Here is a 22,197-nt window from a genome sequence, read left to right as displayed (position 1 = left end):
GTACCACACAATGTTTTTTTTTTGTTCATGCCATAAACAAACACTATTTTGTGCCGTTTATTCTCTCCCTTTACTCCTCATACGTTCGTTTAAAGCTTCATATTCAATGTGCAAACAGTCAATTTAATTCATTTCACAGCACTGCGCTTTAAATTAAACCTGTCACTGCCTATCCGTGATTCTATGTCAGTCCACGGAGGCTCTGATTATGCTTCTCTTATCTTTACTGGCAAAACAGCAGCCAATAGAAACTTTAAACTTGCATGACCCCGGAAGGACAACCCCCTCCACTAGTCTGCACCAATCATTATCAAGTCCTGCACAATAATAGTCCATGTAAAACCGGAACCTTCCTCTTTCTTTGCTGCTGCAGCAGCGAGTTAAGTGCCTTTCCCTTATTTTTATATATGGAATGAGGGTTTATGGTGTGTGACGATTTCAAGTGGTCGCGTGTGTAGGTGTACACGATCCTGGATATGTTTATTGCGCGTCTGTATTTGCGCCTTGCGACCATTTTCGTTCGGTTTTGAGGGCTTTTCGGACCCGGTCCGCCGCCCGACGAAGTGCGCTGTGTGGTTGTGCGCGATAGGGGGCGGTGGAGTAGGAGGAGGCAGACGCGGCTTCGCCGCGCACAGAGAGCAGACGAGTGTGTGCCCCAAGGTCTACGCGCATGCGCGAGGTGCCGAGTTTCGTTTTTAGTTTACCGGCTCCTCGCGTTTTGGCGCGCTATGTCTGCATCAATCTCTGGCCTCATTATAACGCCGACCGGAGCGTGTCCGGAGCAGAGCTTTGCTCGAGGGGAGTGTTTTCTGTGCAAGGGGTCTCCTTCCACCATAGATCGGCCTGCCTCTTGGTGTGTGTGGCAACTGAGTTGCTTGTGTGTGTGTAGAGGCATCACCCCTGGGCTACTTCCCCCCTTAAGCTCCTCCATACCTCCTGTACTTCGGATATGGCGTATTACGCCGAGGAGGACGGCCAGTGGGTCGAATTTGATGAATATCATGAGTATGAGCCTGAGGAAGAATTTTTGGAGGAGAATTTAGGTGAGGCTCTGGCTACCCACGACCAGAGCTCTGTAAGTAAGGCCCTGATTAAGGCGTTAAAGCCTTTTACAAAGTCCCATCACTCGGGTAAGAGGAAGAGTAAGACATCACGTAAGGGGGATGTCTCTGATCATTCCCAAGCCCATAGAATAGCGGAAATGGCTAAGTCAGTGATGAGGGACCATGGCTCTATGGCCGTTCAGACCTCGGGGGACTCCTCCTCGACGCCGCCTGGCACTTCCGATTCGGAGGCGGACTCTTTAGCTCCTAGAAAGAAGTTTAGAAAAACTAAGCATACAGCTTACAAGGCGGACGATAGCCAAGTCCCGAAGAACCTGCTTTTTGACCCCAATAACATAGTTCATCCTAGGTCCACAGAATGGGTGCCTTGTGCCGAGGTGGCGCATTATGTGTCTAACAATTTGCGCCAAGGATTTGAGAGTGGGGTTCGTGCCACTCTGAGATCAGAATGCCCCAGACCTTCAGTGACGGGGAAGGTGGCGGATACTCCGGACCTTGACCCTACCATGACTGCATTCATGAGGAAGTTTGCCAAGGACCCTAAGAAGGGACTGGATAGGGCTTGGCGGGGGTGCCAGGACAAGCTTCTGGACGTCTCTGGACCCCTTACTAAAATTCTTGATGCGGCGGTCAAATCCAAAGAGCAGGGCGTGTCTTTGAACACCTCTGACGTCATGGAATGGGCCCAGCGCGCTATGTGCTTTCTGGGAAACGCGAATGTGGCTTTGTCTACTGAGCGGAGGCGCTCGTTTCTGATGCGCATCGACTCTCAATTGGCGGAGATGGCCACCAACGAGCCGGGCTCCATGGCTAATGGCATGCTCTTCGGAGACAAATTTGTGAAAGAGATGGGCAAGTACGTAGCCACCTTTTCAGCGCTTGACAAAGCGCAGTCCACAATAAAGAGGGTGCTCCACACCGGTGTTTTTGACAGGGCCGGACGCCAGCGAGGTCGAGGGTCCGGCCGAGGTTCCAATCAGACCTCACGTGGAGGCGAACAGAGAGGCAGAGGATTTCGACGCCCCAATTTCTACCCCTCCCGTAATCGGGGAGGTCGTGGCGGAGGACAGAGAGGAAGTTACAGAGGACAGCAACACAACTCTGGAGACAACTCCTATTCAGGTACAAATTCTTTGTGCAACAGTTCACAAGGTGGGAGGAAGGCTGGCTTTGTTTGTCCACAGGTGGCGAGAACTGACTTCAGACCCTTGGGTGTTACAAGCAGTCCAAGGGTATCAGATAGAGTTTTATGCCTCCCCCGCGCAGCGTCAAGCGCCCGCGCCACTGCATTTTTCCCTACTAGAACAGAGTTTCATAGACAGGGAGGTGCTGGACTTGCTTGAGAAAGGAGCAATTGTGGAATCTCTGCCACATGCTCACGGTTTTCTGAGCACAGTCTTCGTGGTCCCCAAAAAAGACCAGGGTTTTCGGTTAGTTTTAAACCTAAAGGATTTCAACGCATGGGTGGTGTATCGACACTTCAAAATGGAAGGCATACACCTACTGCGAGACATCCTGTTGGAACACGATTGGATGGTACGTCTGGATTTGAAGGACGCTTACCTGACGGTGCCCATATTTCCACCGCATCGACGTTTTCTTCAATTTCAATGGCGCAACAAGTGGTTCGAATTTGCCGCCATGCCTTTTGGCCTCTCATCCGCTCCTTGGTGTTTCACCAAGCTGATGAAACCGGTGGTGCAGTACTTGAGGGAGAGGGGAGTGAGGATGATCATCTACCTAGACGACATCCTGATTCTGGGGTCCTCTCCGGAGATAGTATCCCTCCATTTGTCTTGGACAATTTGTCTTCTTCAGGACCTGGGATTCCTGTTGAATGTGCAGAAGTCCATTCTGACACCTTCACAGACAATGGAGTTCTTGGGATTCCAAGTAGATTCGGTGAAGGCCCAATTACTCCTCCCACTCAAGAAGAGATTGGCGATCAAGAAGGAGTTGAGGAGAGCGTTGGCATCTCCGACAATTTCCTTGAGGACTTTGGCTCGCCTGGTGGGACTGTTGGCCTCGTCCATCCAAGCGATCTTCCCGGGTCCCTTGCACTACAGGGCGATGCAACGATTGAAGGCGTTGCATCTTCGCAAGGGTGTGACTTACGCCCAGCAGGTTCAGCTATCGACGGACGCACGCACGGAGATGAACTGGTGGTTGGAGCATCTGGAAGCCTGGAACGGCAGAGCCATCTTTGCTGCCACCCCAGAGGTTGTGATAGAATCGGATGCGAGTCGATGGGGCTGGGGTGCCCGTTGCGGCTCAGTGGAGACCGGGGGCCGTTGGTCCCGCGACGAGTTGAAACTCCACATCAATTGTTTGGAACTCCTAGCGGGTTCTTTTGCAATTCGGACTCTTTCCCCGCAGAAAGTTTCGTGTTGTATTCTACTTCGCATGGACAATGTGTCCGCGGTACGATACCTCAATCGCCTCGGGGGCACCAGGTCTCGTCTCCTAGCGGAGATTGCCAAGGATTTTTGGCATTATTGTCTGGATCGACAGATTTCAGTTACAGCGGAATACATTCCGGGTTCAGTCAACGTGACAGCGGACTGGAACTCGCGGTATTTGAGGGATGCCAGCGACTGGATGCTGCATCCCAGGATTTTCAAGGCCTTGGACCACCTGTGGGGTCCATTGTGTGATAGATCTGTTTGCCTCACGACTCAACAGACAACTACCAAATTTTTTCAGTTGGCGTCCGGATCCCCTGGGGATCAGCTCGGACGCCTTTCTTCAGTCATGGACGATGGGCATTCTTTATGCCTTTCCACCGTTTATCATGATCCCGAGGGTCCTTGCGCAGATCCGGAGACAGAAGGCCGAAGTGATATTGATCTCCCCGTGTTGGAAAACACAAGCGTGGTTCCCGGTCGCGATGAGTCTGACGTGCGCACCCCCGGTGCGGATCTCATCGTTTCCAGATCTTCTGACAGATCCGGTGGGCCTTCGACATCCGCTGGTACTTCTGGACCAGTTGTCTCTCATGGCGTGGAGACTTTCAGGAGACGTTGGCAAATGCCGGGTGTTTCTCAAGACACTCTCTTTTTCCTGTCACAGGCATGGGCGCCTTCCACCCACAAGCGATATGAGTCTGCTTGGAGACGTTGGGTTGGTTGGTGTCACGAGCGACAGGGAGATCCGGTGGGATCTCAGATCTCTATGATTGCAAATTTCTTGTCAGATTTGGCTCGGTCAGGCTTGGCATACAGATCGGTTAACACGTTCCGGTCAGCTATTTCGGCGGGACACCCGCACGTGGATGGTAGACCTGTCGGAGAACACCCTCTGGTGTGTAAGGTTGTCAGGGGGATCCGAATGCTGAATCCCCCGCAACCAAAGTATACGGAGCTTTGGGACGTTTCCATCATCTTGCGTTTTTTGTCGGCGTGGCCGGCTAATGAGGGTTTGTCTAGGAAACAACTCTCAGCGAAGCTTACGATGCTGCTATGCTTGATTTCTTGTAGACGAGTCTCGGATATTCGAGCGCTGGATTTGGCAGGTAGAGTATTTACTCCTACGGGAGTTTCCTTTACTATCTCAAAACGTACTAAATCACACTCGAAATGTATTTCTTACCCTGCTTTTCCTCACCACAGCAAATTGTGTGTAGTGAAATGTCTGAAAGTATATGAGGATTGTACTAGGGAGTTTAGGAAAGATTTTGGTCAGTTATTGATTTCACTAGTAAGACCTTTCCGCCCAGTCGCTAATGCTACTCTGGCCAGGTGGGTTTCATGGTTGTTGAACCTGGCGGGTATTGATTCTTCCAAGTTTGGAGCTCATTCTGTGAGGGGGGCTATGGCCTCAAAATCCTTTGGTGCCGGTTCTCGGCTTCAGGACATCATGACTGCGGCTGATTGGTCCTCTGAATCTACTTTTAAAACGTTTTATCATAAACCTATTGTAGATGTGGCCTCGGTGGTGGTTGAGACACTTTAAACTAGCATAATCAGAGCCTCCGTGGACTGACATAGAATGAAAAATTGTCTAGCATTCGCGACAAAGAATTTTCAATTCTATTAAGGACACGGAGGCGAGGATTATCCCACCCGGGTGCCAATGATGTAATTGATATATCGTTTGAAGATGTGATGTATTTTTTCCCGCCCGAATGATGTTATGGCTTGTTGTATTCCTGAGTACTGGAATAGCCATTACGACATATTTTTTCGTTTCAGGAGATCAGCACAAACAGACCTGAATACGAATCCTGTGGAATGAGTTGGATCTCAGCGGTGGAGCAGTTTTCCCCGTTGGACAAGAGAATGCGATAGTTGCCACGTTGGGCTACAGTCTTGGTTGGACTGCGGAGGACATCGCAAAGAAAGAGGAAGGTTCCGGTTTTACATGGACTATTATTGTGCAGGACTTGATAATGATTGGTGCAGACTAGTGGAGGGGGTTGTCCTTCCGGGGTCATGCAAGTTTAAAGTTTCTATTGGCTGCTGTTTTGCCAGTAAAGATAAGAGAAGCATAATCCTCGCCTCCGTGTCCTTAATAGAATTGAAAATTCTTTGTCGCGAATGCTAGACAATTTTTCACTCGCCGGTAACGATCTTCCAGCTCACACTTCAGTGTTTGCGCAGCATGGAATCTCCTCGCGCTTGACTCGACAAACAGCCGTTGTGATATTCCTCAATATACATGAATTTCCGCTTTTAACCACTTGATTTATGGCTTCTTTCACAGACGTTGAACTTAATATTCAATCACCCTTTTCAGCTTCTAATTTAAAGTCTTTTACTTGAAGCTGTCAACGCATGTCTCTGTCCTTTCTCAGCATGGAATGTAGATGAATTCAAACACCGCATTTTACTATCTATTTTACAGTGTGTCATCATGATTCCTCTCTCACTTTGCCGAGTAAACAATATTAATTACTCACAGTGTGCTGTTTTCCTTGGTTTGTTTTCTCCTCGAGTTGTTTGCCTGAGTACAACTCTGTGCACGCTCCGGTTCGTCTTTTTGGGAGGGGGGGGGGGGGGTTAATGTATCTCCTGGTGCTCTTCCCAGTCACGTCTGGACATCACCAAAATGTTGTAATGAATAGCACGATTTATTTTCAAATGCTGGCCTCTACTCCACGAGCTCTTCCCCGCGTCTTACAGCCTGCGCATTGTTTATTATTAAAACATTAACAGTTCGTGTCTTCTTTGTTTACATTTAAACAACCGGCAGTAATTACTCACGCGCTGCCCTTGTAATGTTTCAAACATAAGTTAAGACTGCTCCATCTCGATTTCTAACACGCGCTTCACTGCTCATGCCTTGTTTACTTTTGATCGGCTGGCAGATCAGTAATTAACCATATGCTTCCTTTCAATCCTTTTGACAGTTAACATAAACGCTTGTACAACAATTTCATAATAGCCAATTTTAACATTCGTTGCTGCACTTTTAATCTTAGAAATCATTTAAGTATATTCACATTGTCTCTGCTCCTTTACACTCAGTTTTAATCAATACACCTGACACCTGCTGATACAAATTCACATTTGCCTCAAATGAGAGCAGTTAACACTAAACCACCCTTACTTCAGGCTGTCCAGATTGAATAGGACACTGGTGGGGTATTCCAGGGCGTTTCACAGTGCTTTAAAAATACATTTTTCCTTAGTTTCAGTCTTCCTTCATGAAAGCGTTGAACCTCTAATATACACAGTCTCTTCTCTTAGTAGCTTCCTTACTTGTTTCTCTTGCCTGCACGCTGTAGGTTCTTTTATATATATTGTCTCCTTTAGGCTGAATATTCTCCAAACGTCGCCAAAAATGTTGTAAATAACGAAGTCCTTGAGCCAGGTACATTTAATAAACTGGATTTAATTAGGCTTAGTTCCAGATTAAGTTCCAAGTATTTGAGTATAAAATAAGAATAATCCCACCAGGAGTGCCCTCCCTGCCACTCATCCTGCCTGCCATCAACTGCCTCTTCACACACCAGCCAGGCACCCAAGATTCTATGATGACATCAGGCATTCCAATACCCTGAGCAGCAAGGGAAGACACACAAGCTAAGTATAACCGATACCTGTGATCATTCTGGCGGCCGCATGTAGTGTTGTTTTGATGGGAGCCAGGTGTAAATTTGGAATTCCTGAGAGGACTGCGTTCCCATAGTCCAGTCTTGACAGTACCAGGGATTGGCTGGCCTGTTTGAGATCGTTGGACGCAATGTAGGGTTTTATTTTGTTCAGTAGTCTGAGGTTAAGGAAAGCACTTTTGGCCGAGTTCTTAATGTCTCTTGTCATGTTCAGTTTTGACAGAGTCTGCTAGAGTGAGATTCCCGTTGAGGGCATCGATGGCCTTTAGCCATTCGGCAATCTGGGGGTTATCTTCCTTATTTGAAATGAGGAGAGTGTCCGTCTTATCAGGATTGAGTTTCAGGTGGTTGCTTGTCAACCAGTGCTGGACATCTTTCAGTACATCATTAAGTCTTTTATGTCTTTGAGAGAGGTAGTTTCCAGATAGATCTGAGTGTCATCAGCATAGAGATGGAAGTGGATGTTGGCTTTTTTGAGAAGTTTGGAGATTGGTTCAATGTAGATCTTAAAGAGTTGCAGTGATAGCACCGAGCCCTGAGGGACACCCTTGTTGACTTGTTGGAGGTCGGAAGTGAAGTTTTTTATTTTTATTTTTTGTGTGCGATTGTGGAGAAAGGAGGAGAACCATTTAAGGACTACCTGGCCAAGACCAGCTCTTTCTTGGAGAGCCCTTATGAGAAGTTTGTGATCTACAGCATTAAATGCTGCCGAGAGGTCAATGAGAATGAGTAGGCAGCATTGGTTAGAGTCTAGTGATCCATGGATATCGTCGATGATGTTAAGAATCGCGGTTTCTGTGCTACAGCCTTTTCTGAAACCGGACTGGTGGGGGTCCAGGAGGTTGATGTTATCCAGGTGCTGGGTAAGTTGATGTAGTACGCATCTTTCTAGAGTTTTTGAGAGAAGGGGAGGTTCGACACAGGTCTAAAATTGTTCAGATCTGTCGCGTTTAGGCCGGGTTTTTTTTAACAGGGGGGTCACTTGACCCATTTTAAGGCAGTCTGGGACCACTCCGTTTTTCAGGGAACTATTTATGATTGAGCTCCAGAGCGGGACTAAGGCGTGCTTCAGTTTTTTGGTCAGAAGGGGAGGAATGGGGTCTAGGACATGAGCTGAGGGTTTGGAGGTGGAGATCAACGAGACTATCTAAGTTTCTTGAATGGATCGGAAGCTAAGCCCCGGATTGGGCGAGGAATCAGGAGAGAGATCAGGTGACCCAGCCGCGGTGCTCTTCATGGGGTGCGTGTTGTTGACGTCCAGTGAGAGTTTGATATTCGTGATCTTATCATTGAAGAAGTAGGCAAAGTTATTGCATAGTTCTTTGGATGCCTGTATAGTGGAGGGCACAGGCTTGAAGGTTTGTTGTCTGATGATGCTATATAGTTCCTTGGGTCTGTTTTTGGCACTGTCTAGCGCCGAGCGGAAAAATGATTTCTTGTTTTTGATGTGATTGTTGTACTTCCTACGGGCTGATTTGAGTTGATCCCGTAGGATGGAGGTAGGGTTATTTCTCCACTTTCTTTCTTTGGCTCTTAGTTCTCTCCTTTCGGAGTTCAGGTCGGGATTGAACTATGATCTGGATGGGATCGCTCTACTCTTTTTGTGCTTTAGAGGAGCTATTTTGTCAAGCATGGACACTAGCTTTGCTTTGTACCATTCAGTGAGGTCAATAGTGGAGAAGTGGTCATTGGTGTTCGGGATAAGTGAGCTTCTGTTCTTCAAGGACTCTGGGAACCTGAGAGCGGTTTCTCAACCATTTGGGGGGCGTCTTGCAAAGGAGATTGAGAGAGAGTTAGTCGGTTGATATGAAATAGGATCATGTGGGGGTCTGACCAGTCGACGGGGAGTATGTGATTGATAGTGATGGTGTTTCTTTGAGCGATGATGGCATCCAAAGTGGCTCCTTTATAGTGCGTCTCCTCTGTGCAGCACTGGATTAGATTGTTATGGCCGAGGAGACTGGATAGCGATTGGATTATCGGATTATTGGTCTCTTTCCATCGTAGGTTCAGGTCACCTAGAATTAGATTGTTGGCATCACCGAGTGCACCGTGAGCTACGATGTCAGATAATTGATCTCCGAAAGCGGCGGATTTGTCTGGAGGATGATAGAGAAGGTGGCAAAGATCCATTATCTTTGGCCTTGATGTTCTTTGAAAAACATTCAAATGTGTTGTAGTCGAATACATTTATTTCCGTGATGACCATGTTGTCTATATGGATGATAGCTTCCCTCCCCCTCGCTGGTCTTTTCTGTTTTTATTTATGAGGGTGAAACCTGGGGGTACAAGCATGTCTAAGCATGGTGGGGATAACTCATTGAGCAAGGTCTCAGTGAGGAACGCAATGTCAATGTCATTTATTTATTTATTTATAAAGTTTTATATAGCGCGAACTTGATCCCGAAGGATATCAGAGCGCTTTACAATTTGAGGCAATTAAATAACTTCCCACCCAATTCCCCTATAAACTCACATTCCACTATGGAACTAAAAATGCAAAATTAGAACAAAAAAATGTAATAACTACTAAAAATTTTACAGCCCCTGTATCCCTACCAGTCACTTAGTGTGTTGGCTGACTGGCATCATCCAGCCTGCCACAACAGGTAAGTTTCTGATTCCCTGCAGGCATGAGCCCGTGCGCAGGGGCCAGGAGCAATGCCTGCCCGGCGGAAGGTAATCACACCTCCTCTGGCATGATGGCTTGATAATTTAGCATATCAAAGCCAGAGGCTTCAAAACCTCTGCTGCCTTTGATGTGTGACCATGGCTTCCCCCAGGATGGCCTCTGCTAGTTCAGTTGCATGCAGAGAAGCCGACCTGCAGTTGATGAGCAAGCAGTTGGTGAAAAACTCTTTGTTGCTGGCGGTCTTTTCTGTAGTGCTCTAGGTAGGTGTGTGAGAACGGGCGGTCTCGTTTTTTTTTTGCAGGGAGGGTCTTTCGGAGACCTGTGATCACTTGGATTTTGGAACTAGGGGCGTCAAAGAAGGGTGTGTCCTAGGAGGAGGCTAGAGCAGATGCTTCATTGTCGGACATGGCTGCCTCTGTTCTAGTGGGTCTTGAGAACAAGGGTTTTGTATCGGTATTGGAGCGCCTCTGAGCCCTAATGGGAAGGGCTGCGATTCTTGGGGCTTTTTGTGGCCAGGGTTCCGAGCCCAGTCTTGGGGGGTCTCTGAAGTTGAGTTTCATGGGTTTCTGAGTGCCAGGGGGTGCTCGTGAAGCAGTTGGTGTTGGCAGTGAGGGGGACCCCGGGCGAGGATTGGTGGGGTCTGCGTGCTTTATCTAGATTGGAGAGGATTTCGGTCAGGCCCCGGGAGATCCAGTCTATCTGGTTTTCTAGTGACGTGAGTCGCTGCGCCACTGAGTTGTGGGAGGGGTTGGGGGCATCTTGGGGGGTTCACCTTGTGTGGTGTAGGTTGGGTTGATGGAGTGTTGTCTCTTACTCATTGTGTAGGACAAGTTGCCTGTCTTTGAAATCCTGGGAGAAGGGTGGATTGGGTCGAGGAAAGAATTAGAGTATCTGAGATCTGTGAGGGAGCTAGTGAGGGTAGGGGTCACTGTTGGTGGGGCTCATTCGTGAGATTGCGGTGGGTGGGTCCAATAGGGGATTGAGGTTGTGATTTCCTTAGGGAGCTGTGGCGCATCCTTTGTCAGGGAGCTGTGTTGTGAGGTGACTCGGGAGGGGTGGACGATGGGGGCGTGTGGTGGTGTGGGTTTTATTTCCTGTTGGGGCCTATTAATTGTAGGGGGGGTAGGGTTGAGGTGGGTCGAGGCGGGTGAGGGAGAGCGGGCTGGAGTGAGGGGAAGAGAGAGTCAAAAGCTTCGAGGTTCTCATTGTTTGCCTGAATGAGTATAGTGCCGTTAGTGTAGATGGTCACGGATGTGGTCCCCATTCTAGATGAGCGATTAGGGAGCAGGGAAGTTAATTTGTAGCTGTGAGGTGTGGATGTGGTTTTGGCGATGTAAAGTTGGGCTGTGAGAGTGGAGATCCAGTCTTCTGGTCTCTCAGTCTGGAAAATTAGGTCCATCTTGATGAGACCTTTGGAGGAGGAGTGGTAGATATCAGTAAATAGGGTTTCTCGGTGTTGTCGGATTAGTTTCTGTTTGAAGTTGCGTCTCATTTTGGTAGAGAGGTGGGGAGGGAAGTTAATAGTGTATGAGTTAAGGCTGTGGGGGTTCAGATGTGTAGGTAGGCATTGGGTGGGGGGGTTGGTGTGTCAAGAGCCATAGTGAGGGAACTGTATGCAGGGGGTCAGGTCTCTGAGAGACACAACAGAGCCCTATGGGAAGAAAGTTACCTCGTCCTGGTTGGGGGAGCAAAAGGGACTCGTACCTCGATGGGCGTCAGTTTCGTTTCCGTTCTTCGGGACTCAGCAGTCAGTGTCAAGAGTCCTCATATTTGCCGTTAATTGAGGCTAGATTCTGATCGCTGGGGTTGAGATTCTGTGGTGAACCAATGAGGAGGTCCTGTCCTCGAGCTCCGGTGCCCCTTTTTGCAGTTCCGATCTTACCTATACGATTTTATAAGGTTTTGCCTTGCTGTGAGGATGTAGATGTCTGCACTTTTTACCCACCCTATATTTTTTAACCATATCTGAGCAACCATTAACAAAGGGGAATCTTTTTTTTTTCTCTAAGACCCCGGCTGCAAAAAACTATTATTCAAAGTGCTCCCTGGAACATGGTTAAGCCTATCCTGGAATTTAGGGACCAGGATGAGATCTGATAATGAAGCATGTCACTACTTGTGTGGGTGCGGGTCTTCCTAAAGAAATGATCATATTGTTTGAGCAGACGGCGAGCTGCCTTCCTGAGAGAACGAGGGGTGTGTCTGATTATTTATCTAGAGGACATACTCCTAATGGATAAAGTGAAATCGAGTGTGATAGATCACACTACCTTAGCAATAAACCTTTTGGAGGATTTGGGTTTCGTGGTAAACAGACAGAAGGCTTGTCTAATTCCAAATCAGGTTACTCAATTCCTAGGTTTTATGATAGACACTGTGCAATGTCAACTGAAGCTCCAAAGAGAAAAACTAAAATGCATAAAAAAGGAATTAAGGAATATCTCAATTGTGGGTCTTCGTTTGCGAGCTAGGATAATAGGCTTGCTATCCTCTACGATCCAAGCCATTTTTCCTGGTCCTTTGAATTATAGTGCACCCTAAAGTTTGAAGAGCAAACACCTAAGAGATCGCTTGAGTTATTCAGAGGAAGTAACCCTCTCTCAAGAAGCGAGGGAAGAAATATACTGGTGGTTAAAAAATATGGAAGCATGGAATGGGAGTGCAATTTTTGGTTCTCTCCCAGATTTGGTGATAAGAGTCAGATGCGAGCTTGTCAGGATGGGGAGCGAGCTGTGGATCAGTTTCTACTGGTGGTCTCTGGAAGGAAGAAGAAAAGAGTTTACATATAAACTGTTTTGAACTTCTGGCAGGTTCTTTTGCAATAAAAAGCTTTGCGAAGAACTCTGTAAGATGTTCAATTTTATTGAGGATGGACCATGTTTCAGCAGTAAAATATGTAAAGAAGTTAAGAGGTCCGAAATCGAAAGATTTGGCAGACTTGGTGAAAGTATTTTGGGATTATTGTCTGAAACTGAATATTGTGGTTCAAGAGGAACACATTCCTGGCTTGAACAATATGGAGGCATATTGATTTTAAGGAATCACAGGGACTCAAGTAATTAGTGTCTGAACAGAGAAGTTTTCCAAAGTCTGATGAAAGTCTGGGGTCCATGCCAAGTCGATCTGTTTGCGGACAGACTCAACACTCAACTAAAGACCTTCTACAGTTGGCATCCTGACCCGGAATTTGCAGGGGTAGATGCTTTCAGACAAGTTTGGAGGAATCTGAAAGGATATGTCTTTCCTCTCTTTTCAATGATTACTCGAGTAGCTTCAATGGTTCACAAATGGAAGTTTTCATTGATTCTTGTGATACCCCTTTGGACGTCTCAAGTGTGGTACTCTATGTTGTTGGAAATGCTGGTAGATTATCCAATCTTACTACCAGTATTCCAGGAAATTCTTCTAGGCCCTTCAGGAGAACTGCACAACATGGTCCTAGAAGGGGAATTGAGAATGATGGCCTGGAAAATTTCAGGATTTTATGGGAAGTGTCAGGACTTTCTGAGGAGGCATCAAACCTCATCAAAGAATCTTGAGGACCAGGACCACGGAAAATGTATAGATTGGCTTGGCAGAAATGGTTTTGCTGGTGTCTCCACAAACTACAATACCTTATGTCTGAAATTTCTTTCTTTCAAGTTGTCAATGCTTCTATGTTTAGTCTCTTTAAGAAGAGTCTACGATGTCAAAGCTTTAGAAATCTCTAACAGGGTTTTTTTCTCCAGAGGGTATATGTCTTTATCTAAACAGCAGAAACAAAACTAAATCTCAAACAATTTTCTATCCTTATTTTGATGATTATGTGAATTTATGTGTTGTTAGTTGTGTAAAAGAGTATGAAAGGAGAACTGTTCTATTGAGAACTAATGTCAAACAACTACTGATTTCTTTCAGGAAACCTCACAAAGGTGTATCAACTACAACTCTGGCACGATGGGCTGAGGAAGTGATGAGAATGTCTGATGTTGATGTTAGTATGTTTGGTGCACACTCTGTTCGTGGTGCTCTGCTTCAAGCCCTTTTACAAGGAGGGTCCTTTTATGATATTCTTAAAAGTGCTGATTGGTCAAATGATACGTTTTTTTGCAAGTTTTATTTTAGACCTGTTGAAAATGCTGCTTCATGTCTATTAAAAATGCTTTAAACTTGCAATAAGATTAGCCTCCTGTCTTGAAATAAAATGTATATTTCCCCCATCCTTTATGGTAAGAAAATCTGGATTTTATAAAGACACAGAGGCTAATATTAGTCCCACTCTAATCCCAACCTCTTGTTGATGTTATCTTTGCTTTTTCATAGGCCAAGGTCAACACTAAAAGAGAACTTATGCTAAGCTGGATTTCTTTCTGTTGGAAGCGGAAGTGGATCTTTGTCAATTGGGACATTTTCTTCATATTTATCTTAAGTTAATGAATGTTTTTGGAAAAAAGAAGGAAGATTTATGTATGTTCTGACCTTTTATTGGCTTGGAATTTTTTGCACTACACGATCTAAGTTCTTTAAAGTGGCTGTGGTTAGCTAAATAAAGAAGATTGCAATAATATTAGCCTCCGTGTCTTTAATAAAATCCAGATTTTCTCACCATCAAGGTTGGGGAAAATCTACATTGTCTGATGCAAAGGAGTGGGTAGAATACCTATTTGTGTACATAAATTATAATCAGTGGGAGAAAGAATCCTTTCCACTTAAAACGTTTTCTTGCCCTGTTGCGTTCTAATCTAGGACCCTGATCAACCCTATGACCTTATGCCCCTATATGGCTATAATCCATGTATTCCCCTATAATGGCATAAACGTTCAAGCGTGATATTTCAGAAACTCGTCTCTGGCCTCACACGATCAGAGCCACATTCCTGTGCAGCTTCCTCTGCAGCTCTTTAGTGAATGACACAGCAGAAGCCACTATCTAAGATTCCTAGATAAACACTCCTGAGTTCTTCAACAAGATAAAAACTCAGCAACCTGGGAAATCCCCGCTTGCTATGTTTTGATTAGTAATAGAACTCTAATGAGCACTGAGAGACGATCACTTCCTAGTGACATCTTTATTGACGTCTTATGTCCAAAAACCTACGGCAAACAAGGCACCTTTCAGGTATAAATACTACCAACGTTGCCTTAAGCAAATGCTGCTGCAAGCTGATCCCAAAGCTGATGAGACCATCGCTAGCTACTAGCTGCCGTTATCGCTGCTGATGCTATCACTGCGAACGAGCGAACGATGGTGTGGTGAACACAGGAGCTGAACAGCCGTCCCCAGCAGATGCAACCAGCCCACGGACGCTGCCCCTCCTCCTCCTCTTCGACGCGCTGAGAAAGACGCTGTCTTTTCTCCTGCCGAGAAAATCCAGCTCCGGCGTTTCCAGCCTACCCTTGCGGGTGACTGGGATATCGAGTCCCGAGAGGAGATACCAGACCTCCAACATTCTATTCCAGAGGTATGGTGTTGACTAAACCCTTAGAGAGAATTCTTGAAGCAAACCTTGGCAAAACCAACTTAACTTAAACTACTTACCTACTCCCTTCCAAGTGTTAGGCTTAGGTCAGGCACACTGGGGTAGGCGTAGTTAGAAGCACCAGTTGAGTATTTTAGCCTAATGTATATATGACTGTATATATGTTTTATTCATTTTAACCATTGTATGGCTAAGAAACCATATCAATGCTTTTACAGTATTATTTCGCAATACTCTTTTCACTGTACGCACTTTATCTAATAACAAGTATTGCAATTGTGGCAATCCATTTCTCTTGTATGAGAAGAAAGACTGTTCAATAAATAATACCTTTTATTGAAAACGCCAGTCTCTCTATTCTCTACATATTGTGAAAGTAATCTGCACAACAACTGACTGAGTAAAATAACTGTCTATTGTTTCACACGACCCTAGAGATTGACTCTTATCTGAGGAGCAAAGTTGTCATGTTGCACGGTTGTTGGAAAACTGAATACCTTCTTGTCTGTGCCAGGGAAGCTGATCACTTCCTATTTAGTCAAGAAAGTTTCCAGTGACCTCTGAGCTAGTTGGTAACAAACCCAATTAAGTTTAGCATAGTCAGTAGAGGCCTGGAAGATCCGCACTTCTATGCCGATACTACTGTTTATGTTATTCCAATGCGCAGGGCCTATTGGGAAAATAGGAACTACACTACATGGCGCCCAAACGTTTGGTAAGGCGATAAACTAATGCAAGACGTTAGAGTAACTCAGTCGTGCATTTTTCACACAGATCCCCTTCTCCCGTAAATACTCCAATAGACGTCTGGAGTGGGTGAAAGGCTAAAATCCGCCCGAACTTAGTATGAAGAGATTCCTATGTAGAGCTCTGGTTTATTCAACGTTGAAGGATACAGTGTTCCAAAATATTGTGCACCTAATCTTTGTCTCCCTGGAGACCTGCTCTGCAAAACCTGCATTTACACAATGCCAGGAGAAAACAACGGAACTGATGCCGCAGTAAATGCGACTCAGCAGAATCCCGATGATACAGGGACTACTGAACTGGGTGCGATAATCATCCCGGCACATTTAAGAAAAACTATAACGGTAAAACTTATAGAAAATGGACTGACCACACAAGGTGGCACAGTCGTCTTCGTGATAGAGGCACACGAATATCGGCAGACAGAGGTATTCTATTCATGGATAAAATTTCCAGCGGCAAACGTTGAAACACACGAGTTCCACTACTACGTAGTAGGAGTTCCACCGGATGAGTACGCTCCTTTCGAGGAGATTGAAATCCCATTAAAATACCAAGAGCATTTGCTCTGGTTTAAAGGCGCCCTAAAACACAATGATCACATAACCAGGCTCGGTCCACTAGGTAGACCAGGAGCAACGTGGTCGGTTCTAGCCAGCTACACACCACATCCGGACATTGTAAAAATGTCAAAAGAGGAGCTGTTAGTACAGCTAAAAACACTGATTAAAATACATAGACAATTAGTCCAATATGAAATGCGGACTGCAACAGTCCAACCAGCTGTTAATGTTCCACAGCTGACCCCTCATCAGGGGAACACAAATAAAATTACACCACAGAACATACAATCATGTCTTGGTAAAACACCCGTAAAACGGGAACAAATTCCTTTCTGGTTAGCGCAGAAAATTACTCAAATAGAGGCAGTATTTCCGAATACTACCCCTATAGAGAAACACAGAATCTTGACCATCTGCCTTCCAATGGGGGTCGCACCACACGTGGAGGACTGTGACACTTGGGGTACAGTCTTTGCTTCCATTTACACAAAAACACATGGTGTTCCGTCAATGGCGGTAATACCAGATGTGCTAAAACAGATTCAAAATGAATACGGTCCAGAACCCGCTTTAACTCTTGGTATGAAACTACTGAAAGACTTCAAGCAAGTCTCGGCTATATTACTAGCCAATATAAAAGGAGAAGCAGCATCTGTGGCGATCCGCCAGCAGTTGAAGGAAACAGATATAACAGATCAACCAATTGAGCTTGCCAGAATCATAGAGAAATGCTATAAAGAATTAGGTAGAGACAGCTTGGGTGGGAAACCAGTAAAACCCCAACTACTCGAAAATCCTGAAAAATTATTTATTAAAAATAATTCAAACACTCCTAAAAAGAGCTGGGATGGAAATAAACAATCCACTCCCAAGGAAAAAGTTTTCCATTCCAGAGGAAGGTCTCCTCGACGGAGGGAAAGAACTCCGACTCGAGAACACCAGTCTCCCCAAAGGGAGCCCTCTGAGAAAAGATATAACCTTAGAAATAGGGATAACTTGAAGAAGCCTGATAGATATCAAAGTATTGATACACGTTCCTCTCGATCTTTTTCGCAGAAATCGGAAAGAAGAGGACGGTCAGACCCAGGAGAGCACACCAAGTCCAAAGACAAGGAACCTGCTCAAAGTAAAAAATTACAATTTCCAAAAAAGAAGGTAGCCAGTATTAGAGTAATCGAACATGCCGAGAATACTGAGGACACAGTTGAAAAACGGGGAGTGGGCTCAGACAATGCTAGACAGTGCAGCAGAAATCAGCATAGCTCGCAAGATCCTGATGAGTCATCTGGAGACAGTGGACACGAATGAATACATTCAGGTGGAAACTGCCGATACCAGAGTTAGCAAACCTCATAAGATATACGAAATAACACTGCATATAGAGGGTGATAAGACTAGGAAAATAAGGGGTCTCTTTTGGGATAACCTCTCAAAAGGCTATGACATCCTGTTAGCTGAAAAAGATTGGCCCCCAGAGTTTGTCAGGGAGTGCCCTCGTGGCGAAGAAATGATTATGCCTGCCTTCTCGAATCATATTCCGATTCACAAAAAATATACGTATGCAAGGAAATTGTGGTTCTGAAAAATCTGGACCTTGCTATGATGTGGTATCGAAGCCCAACACTCGTGTCAGAAAATATCATCGTACCCTGACGAATTTGGTATCGGCAGACCGGTAATGATCAAGACATTATGCCTGTGCATTTGCGTCACGATCAAGTGATGCAAACCTCTTGAAATCGTACTTTCTATATTGAACCCTCGTGTTCCATTTTGTGAGCGGCATCCATCTTGTGATCGCCCTTACATAGTCAATTGACCAAGGCCGAACTCGAGCTGGAAGGACACGTACACCTTTCCTGACTCCTCTGTGACCTGGGCGAGCTGCCTCCACTGCCTCCAGCCAAACCTGTTCAGGCAGTCCCCAACCCACTGGCCAAGCGAGATTAGCATCAAGGCACGACATGTCATAAACCATTCACTACACACAAACCACGCTTTTTTCATACACACACCTGTCCCTGTCTCTTCTTTATGACCAGTTTTACAAGGAGGAGGCGCCCGATTTTATTGGTGTTGCATCGATATCTGATGGAAGTTCTGGGCCTGGCTGGGTCATCTAAAACAAACTGGACATACGAAAATATAGGCTGGCCATCATGACTTTGCTTTTTCATTGTTGTTAAAATATGTATATGACCATACCATAAACCAAAGAATTCTTGCCTGAAGGTAGTATTTTTGTATAAAAGGAGAAGGCTGGTTCTGTAAAAACGAACAGTCTCCTGAGAACTTACAACCCGTGCTGTTGTACTTCTAGGACGCTTGTTACTTGGTTGCAGCCAATAAACTCAATCCTTGACATCACCTAGAAGACTCTGTGTTTCTGTGGTCCAGAACAGGAAGAACTCAAGAGGTCTCTGGATTTTCCCCTGACACCACCGGGTTCCTAAAAACCCGTCACCTCAAAATGGGCAGTAGCCCAGGCACCGGCATTATATAAGAATCATGTAGGATGGGATGAGGACTCTCCTCCTCACAAAATCCAGTTAAAAAGTCAACCGACTGCACAAAGGCAGTATCCAACTAAAAAACAAGTCAGGGAGATTTTAGATCAACTTGAATACCAGGGGGTGATTGAAACATGCACCTCTCAAATGAGCAATCCTTTGTTTCCTGTCTCCAAACCAGACAATTCATATCGTCTAGTTTTGGACTACAGACACCTTAACTCATGTTGCAAAACATTTGCAGTACAAAATTCGCATAGTGCAGCCCTAATGAATAATATAGTTAGGAAAAAATATAAAACGACATTAGACATTTCTAATGGTTTCTTTTGTCAAAACATTGCACCAGAAAGCAGATACTTTTTTTTTTTTTTTAAATTTTTGAAAACCTTTATTGTGCACATGAAGGAAACCAATACGGGCCTACAACCATCAGGCCGGCCACGTGACATTGAGCACCAGTGCTAGCAATACGGTCCCCTAGCGGCATCAGGTGGCATAGCATTACATATCAACGGTTACACTGGTAAAGTCATGCCGTCTAGGAGAAGGAGCGCTGAAGGTTAAATTTTAAAGTTTTTTTTCGATCCAGAAAATCAATGAAGAATAGATGCAAGGAGAGCTGAGTCCGTACAATAATTCCCCAACATGAGTAGGCAGCAGAAATAATAGCAACATTTGGGTTGAGCTTCTCGTCAGAGTGACAATACAATAGAAAAACAAACCGAAGCTGGAATCATGTCTGTGCCACCCCCCGCGCCACCCACTCCCTACTAGCCCCTATCGCAGACCCAGAACAGAAAATAGGAAAAGAAAGCGCAGAGAATTGAGAAAAAGGCCCATAGAACTAAAAAAGAAAAATAAAATCTACCCCCCCACCCTACACCAACGCGGAGGCTACGGCCTACCCCCCCCGACAATGTGCCTGTCGCCCAATAACGAACCCGAAATGCAGTCCAAGAGAAGAAAGAGAAGAAAAGGAAAAAGAAGAAAAAAAATAAAGAAAAATAGACTCTTATATATAGAGAGTGAGAAAAGGCCATCCTAGTCTACAACTCTCACAAAATACGAATAAAGCGGGAGGAGGAGCACTTCCGAACATTCCCAGCCCCCGGCCAAAGGCACTATCCCCACACAATATACTACAAATCTGAAATAGGATAATACGAAAGCAGTGGGGAAAAGGCATCACAACATGTATAACTGAGCAATATTACAGGTCCTAATCCCACCCAATTACCATATTACATACACAGCAGTAAATGCAAGAAAACATTGCTTCAGGTGAGAGTCGGAAGAATGTGCCCCCGGACCCCCCATACCGCACAGAACCGCCCTCCCAACCACAAAAGAGCAACAGCCTGACCCCGTACTTTTTATCCATAAAGAGGAGAAAACTGCACACACATCACAATCAACATTTGCAGGATGTAGTCAAGCCTGGGTCCCCCCTTGTCGATTGGAGGGCAGGAGACGCCACTACCACATACTATCGGTAACACCGGTTGCGAAGGCATCCACTACCCCAACTATCAATAACAGAATAGGACCGGCATGTTAAAATGGCAGTGCTAAGTGTGTGCAAAGAGCAAACCAGAAGAGACAATTCCAAACTAGTTCCCGCCCGCCGGCGTACCCTCACAAAAGTGGAAACCGCCTAGCCCTGGCCCGACCGTGGGCAATCTCCCCTCCCCCCCTCACACGCAAAGTCCAACCCATAGGGGACAAAGAGACAAGATGGCCGAAGTGGGGGAGGGGAAGGGACACAGTCACAAAATGAACGTCGTCGGTCTCCAGGAAAGTCACCGAGACCCGTTGAAAGTCTCATCAACTCAGCCAGATAATAAAGGTTCCACCACCGGGAGATGGGAGGCCCCGGGGATAAGGCACGTAGGGAAGATTCAGGCCGAGCAGTTGCTGAGTCCGACAGCGGTATTGCTGAACGAGGCAGGAAGGCAGGGTCAATGTCGGAGGGAAACAAAGTAGCACTAACCACTCTCTTAACTGGTCTCGAAGAACAACAGGTAGCAGTGGATACAGTGGCAATATTGTTAGGGATCCCCGGATACCTTGTATCCCAATCAGCCAGCTGCAGGTGCGATTCCAGACTCCGCGATGAAAGGACTTTCCGCTCCCACTCCCGGTCAACCATGAGGGCATCAAGCTTCTCGCCCAGCTCACAATAGCCACGTCTCAGCGCCACTTTTAACTCACCCAGAGCCGCCAAAACATCCCCGTTTGACCACACAGGCTGTGGGTCCTGCAGTTTCAGGGCAGGGAAGGGCGAGTGGGGGCTGGTTCCCTGCCGGGACGTGGAATCGTAGTCCCAATGCGGGGGCAAGCCGTCATCCTCACGGAGCAGGCAGAGAGGCGTCGCCATCTTGTAAATAAAAGAACAACGGAGCCAGGAGTGGGGGTCCACGAAGCTGCACCGATCACCAATTTAAGCCCCCATCAACTCCGGGGTCACCTCTCGGCTCACCGTCCCACGCGGAGCCGGAGCGACCCCTATGTATAGTCCGGCTGAGAGGAGGGGAGGGATCGCCAACCCTAAACAGGAGCAACAATGGAGTCGAGGCAGCAATGAAACAACATCCAGTAAGGAGGTCCGCCTCGTCCCCAACCTAGCCACGCACTCGGGCTGTAGAGCGAATGCGATGCGAAATTCCGCCGGTCCGCCGGCCCGCAAATGGGCGTCTCAGCTGTAGACGACGGCGGCGCTGTCCCCACTGCAGTGGCGAGCAAGCAGCCCGACCGTCACGGTGCTCAGGGGCCGGCGGGCCACGGAGGTACAAGCCGGGGTCCAAGGCAGCAAAGTCGATTCCGGGATTACTACGGTTGCCGGGCAGTCAGAGGCTCCGGAGTAACGCTGGCGAAGTCAGCATAGCATAACGCACATCCCGCTGACGAAACGGCAAAGGATAGTAGGCAGGATGAAGGTGCGGGAGACAAGAGCTGGCGGAGCCGAGAGCCTACACGTCCGCTCCGGTCGCCATCTTGGCTCCTCCCCCCCAGAAAGCAGATACTTGACCGCTTTCTCAGTAATGGGGTCACAGAAAAATTTGTGTAGGCTCCCACAGGGATTCAAGAACAGCCCAGGACTATTCTCAGCTAGAGTAACAGAGTTACTACAAATATATGATGATGAGGCACTATCTTATGTCGATGAC

At 46.4% G+C, this 22,197-nt stretch overlaps 2 protein-coding genes across 2 annotated transcripts in view; one reads left to right on the top strand and one right to left on the bottom strand.

Annotated features, from left to right (window-relative positions):
* The window catches only part of LOC147679609 (2'-5'-oligoadenylate synthase 1-like), a 183,260-nt gene that overhangs the window by 59,499 nt on the left and 101,564 nt on the right, over positions 1-22,197 (bottom strand). The window lies entirely within an intron of this gene.
* Positions 950-5,277, top strand: LOC147679610 (uncharacterized). Its single transcript, XM_086943183.1, has 2 exons — positions 950-2,186; positions 5,255-5,277. Exons 1-2 carry the CDS (start codon positions 950-952, stop codon positions 5,275-5,277), a joined length of 1,260 nt encoding a protein of 419 aa, XP_086799309.1.

The sequence above is a fragment of the Lissotriton vulgaris genome, chromosome 11 (assembly GCF_964263255.1).
Source record: "Lissotriton vulgaris chromosome 11, aLisVul1.2, whole genome shotgun sequence".
NCBI classification, from domain to species: domain Eukaryota; kingdom Metazoa; phylum Chordata; class Amphibia; order Caudata; family Salamandridae; genus Lissotriton; species Lissotriton vulgaris.
Note: the sequence above shows the minus strand (reverse complement) of the source record. Positions and strands in the feature narration are given on the sequence as shown.

Coding starts and splice junctions, on each gene's coding strand:
- LOC147679610 (XM_086943183.1), top strand. CDS start 950: ATGGCGTATTACGCCGAGGAGGACGGCCAGTGGGTCGAATTTGATGAA. Junction 2,187..5,254: donor TGGAGACAACTCCTATTCAG/GTACAAATTCTT, acceptor TTTTCGTTTCAG/GAGATCAGCACAAACAGACC.